Source organism: Sturnus vulgaris, chromosome W (genome assembly GCF_052056855.1).
Source record: "Sturnus vulgaris isolate bStuVul1 chromosome W, bStuVul1.hap1, whole genome shotgun sequence".
Classification (NCBI taxonomy): Eukaryota; Metazoa; Chordata; class Aves; order Passeriformes; family Sturnidae; genus Sturnus; species Sturnus vulgaris.
Window position 1 is genome coordinate 655,001 of NC_142282.1, and position 3,170 is coordinate 658,170.

At 45.0% G+C, this 3,170-nt stretch overlaps 1 protein-coding gene across 2 annotated transcripts in view; it reads left to right on the forward strand.

The window, feature by feature from the left end:
* LOC148220007 (uncharacterized) overlaps nt 1-2,920 on the forward strand; it is an 8,649-nt gene extending 5,729 nt beyond the window's left edge. For both annotated transcript variants that reach the window (XM_088155520.1, XM_088155521.1), the window contains one exon: nt 1-2,920. This exon is cut by the window's left edge and continues 1,120 nt beyond it. In XM_088155520.1, the coding sequence (XP_088011646.1) occupies nt 1,189-2,658 (1,470 nt within the window). In that variant the 5' untranslated portion in view covers nt 1-1,188 and the 3' untranslated portion in view covers nt 2,659-2,920.
* The last annotated feature ends 250 nt before the right edge of the window (nt 2,921-3,170 follow it).

The window sequence follows — 3,170 nt, forward strand, 5'->3', positions numbered from 1 at the left end:
GGAGCTGGAATCGTTTGAGCTTTGGGAAAATTTCCTTTGAAAAGAACCCCGCCGCTCACATCTGCTTTTTGTACCAAAAAAAAAAAAATTAAAAAAAATTAAATTATCCATAAAAATTTGTAGGAAATCAAATCTGAGCAACACCTTTGACCAGGTGAACGAGACAAAAGAATTCCTGGAAAAAAAAAAAAAAAAAAAAAATCAGGTGATTCATCCTAAACCCGGAATTGTCATCTCGGTGCTTTTGTGCTTTCCTTGAACCTTCGCCGAAATTCCGATTTTTCTTTCTATTATTCATGCAGCATCTGTCGCAGCTCACGCAGCTTCCAAAGCACCGGGAATAGAAAATTCAGAGGGGAGGGGAAAAAACGCGGAATTCTTTCAATTTTGGGGAGGATTTTTTTTTTTTTTGGTGAGGGGGGGGAACTATGCCTGGATTCTTCCATAGGGAATTGGATCTTTTGGAAGTTTCCCAAAGGTTTTCTCCTCTTTTTTTTTTTTTTTTTTGGTTTTTTTTTCCCTCTCTGGATGATGTGGCTGGGATGAGATTGCTGAGGTTGTTATCTGGTTTTGGTTTTTTTGTTTTTTTTTTTTAGGAGCTGGGTGGATTTTTGGGAAGGGGAAAATAATTTGGAAAATCCCAGGGAAGGGAAAAGAGAAAAGGGGAAAGGAGAGAAAAGGGAGAAGGGAAATGGGAAAGGAAGGGATGGGAAGGAAAAAGAAAAAGGAAAGGAAAGGAAAGGAAAGGAAAGGAAAGGAAAGGAAAGGAAAGGAAAGGAAAGGAAAGGAAAGGAAAGGAAAGGAAAGGAAAGGAAAGGAAAGGAAAGGAAAGGAAAGGAAAGGAAAGGAAAGGAAAGGAAAAGGAAAAGGAAAAGGAAAAGGAAAAAGGAGGAAAAGGAAAAAGGAGGAAAAGGAAAAAAGGAGGAAAAGGAAAAAGTTGGAAGGGAAATTCTGTGTGTTCTGTGCGTGTTCCGCGCTGTATTTTCCGCGTTCTCCGTTCCGCTCTGCATTTATTTTATTTTCTTTTCCGCGTTCTCCGCTCGGTATTTATTTTCTTTTCTTTTCCGCGTTCCCCGTTCCGCGCTCTCTCGGCCCCGTGTGTGCCAGACTGTGAAATGGGGGCGTCGCTGCGCGGCTGCGCCGCACCTGGGGCCCTTCAGCTGTGATTGATGCGCTTGGTGATGTGGAATGGGCCCATCTGCTGCGCCTCCTCCCGCGTGTGCGGCCGCGGCCGCGGACACGGCCACGGGCACCGCTACCGGTACCGGTACCGGTACGGGCAGAGAGCTGGTACCGCACCCGCGTGCGCAAATCCCAAATTCTGCATCCCAAATCCCAAATCCTGCATCCCAAATCCCAAATTCTGCATCTCAGATCCCGCAGCCCCAATTCTGCATCCCAAATCCCAAATCCTGCAGCCCGAATTCTGCATCTCAGATCCCGCAGCCCGAATCCCGCATCCCACATCCTGCATCCCAAATCCCAAATCCTGCAGCCCGAATTCTGCATCTCAGATCCCACAGCCCCAGTTCTGCATCGCAAATCCCAAAGCTCAAATCCTGCATCCCGCATCCCAAATCCTGCATCTCAGATCCTGCATCCCAAATCCCAAATCCCGCATCCCAAATCGTGCATCCCGCATCCTGCATCCTGCATCCCAAATCCCAAATCCCAAATCCCGGATCCCCCATCCCAAATCCTGCATCCCAAATCCTGCATCCCACATCGCACATCCCAAATCCTGCATCCCAAATCCCAAATTCCTCATCCTGCACCCTGCATCCACTTCCCAAATCCCAAATCCCGCATCCTGCATCCCAAATCCTGCATCCTAAATCCCAAATCCTGCAGCCCAAATCCCAAATCCTGCATCCCGCATCCCAAATCCTGCATCTCAGATCCTGCATCCCAAATCCCAAATCCTGCATCCTGCATCCCAAATCCCGCATCCCAATCCCAAATTCCCCATCCCAAATCCCGGATCCCAATCCCAAATCCCCCATCCCAAACCCCCCATCCCAAACCCAAATCCTGCATCCCAAACCCTCCATCCCAAACCCCCCATCCCCATCCCAAATCCAGGATCCCAAATCCCCCATCCCAATCCCAAACCCTGCATCCCAAACCCAAATCCTGCATCCCAAACCCTCCATCCCAAATCCTCCATCCCCATCCCAAATCCCCATCCCAAACCCCCCATCCCAAACCCAAACCCTCCATCCCAAATCCCCCATCCCAAATCCCCCATCCCCTTCCCAAATCCCGGATCCAAAATCCCCGATCCCAAATCCTGCATCCCAAACCCTCCATCCCAAATCCTCCATCCCAAATCCTCCATCCCAAACCCCCCATCCCCATCCCAAATCCTCCATCCCAAACCCAAACCCTCCATCCCAAAATCCCAAAATCCCAAAATCCCAAATCCTCCATCCCAAATCCTCCATCCCAAACCCCCCATCCCAAACCCCCCATCCCAAACCCAAACCCTCCAATCCCAAAATCCCAAAATCCCAAATCCTCCATCCCAAACCCCCCACCCCAAATCCCAAAATCCCAAAATCCCCCAAAAATCCCAAATCCCCTCATCCCAAACCCCCCCATCCCGGAGCAGCCCCACCCCCAGCGCGCCTCTCGGAGCAGCCAGGAGCTCTCCTGTAGCCGAGCCAATACTTAATTAAAACCGCTGACATCATCGTGTTATAATTAAGCGTGGCATTAATTAAGCTGGAATAACGAATTTTTTTTTTTTTTTGGGGGTGGGTGACGGGTTTGGGGTTTTTTTTTTTTTAATTATTAAGAGCCGCTCCGTCCAAAAAATTAAAAATAAATCTTAAATAATTGGAGAAAGAAACGAATAAAAATTCGGTTCCGTGGTGCCAGGGTGGGATGGGAACAAAAAAAGTTTTTTTTGGGGGGGGATTTGTCGGATTTTTTTTTTCCCCTTTTTCCTTATGTTTTTTTAATTTTATTTTTAATTTAATTTTTTATATATTTTTTATTTTATTTTATTTTATTTTATTTTATTTTATTTTATTTTATTTTATTTTATTTTATTTTATTTTATTTTTATTTTATTTATTTTATTTTGTTATATTTTTATTTTATCTTATTTTATCTTATTTTATTTTATTTTATTTTATTTTTTTATTATTTTATTTTATCTTATCTTA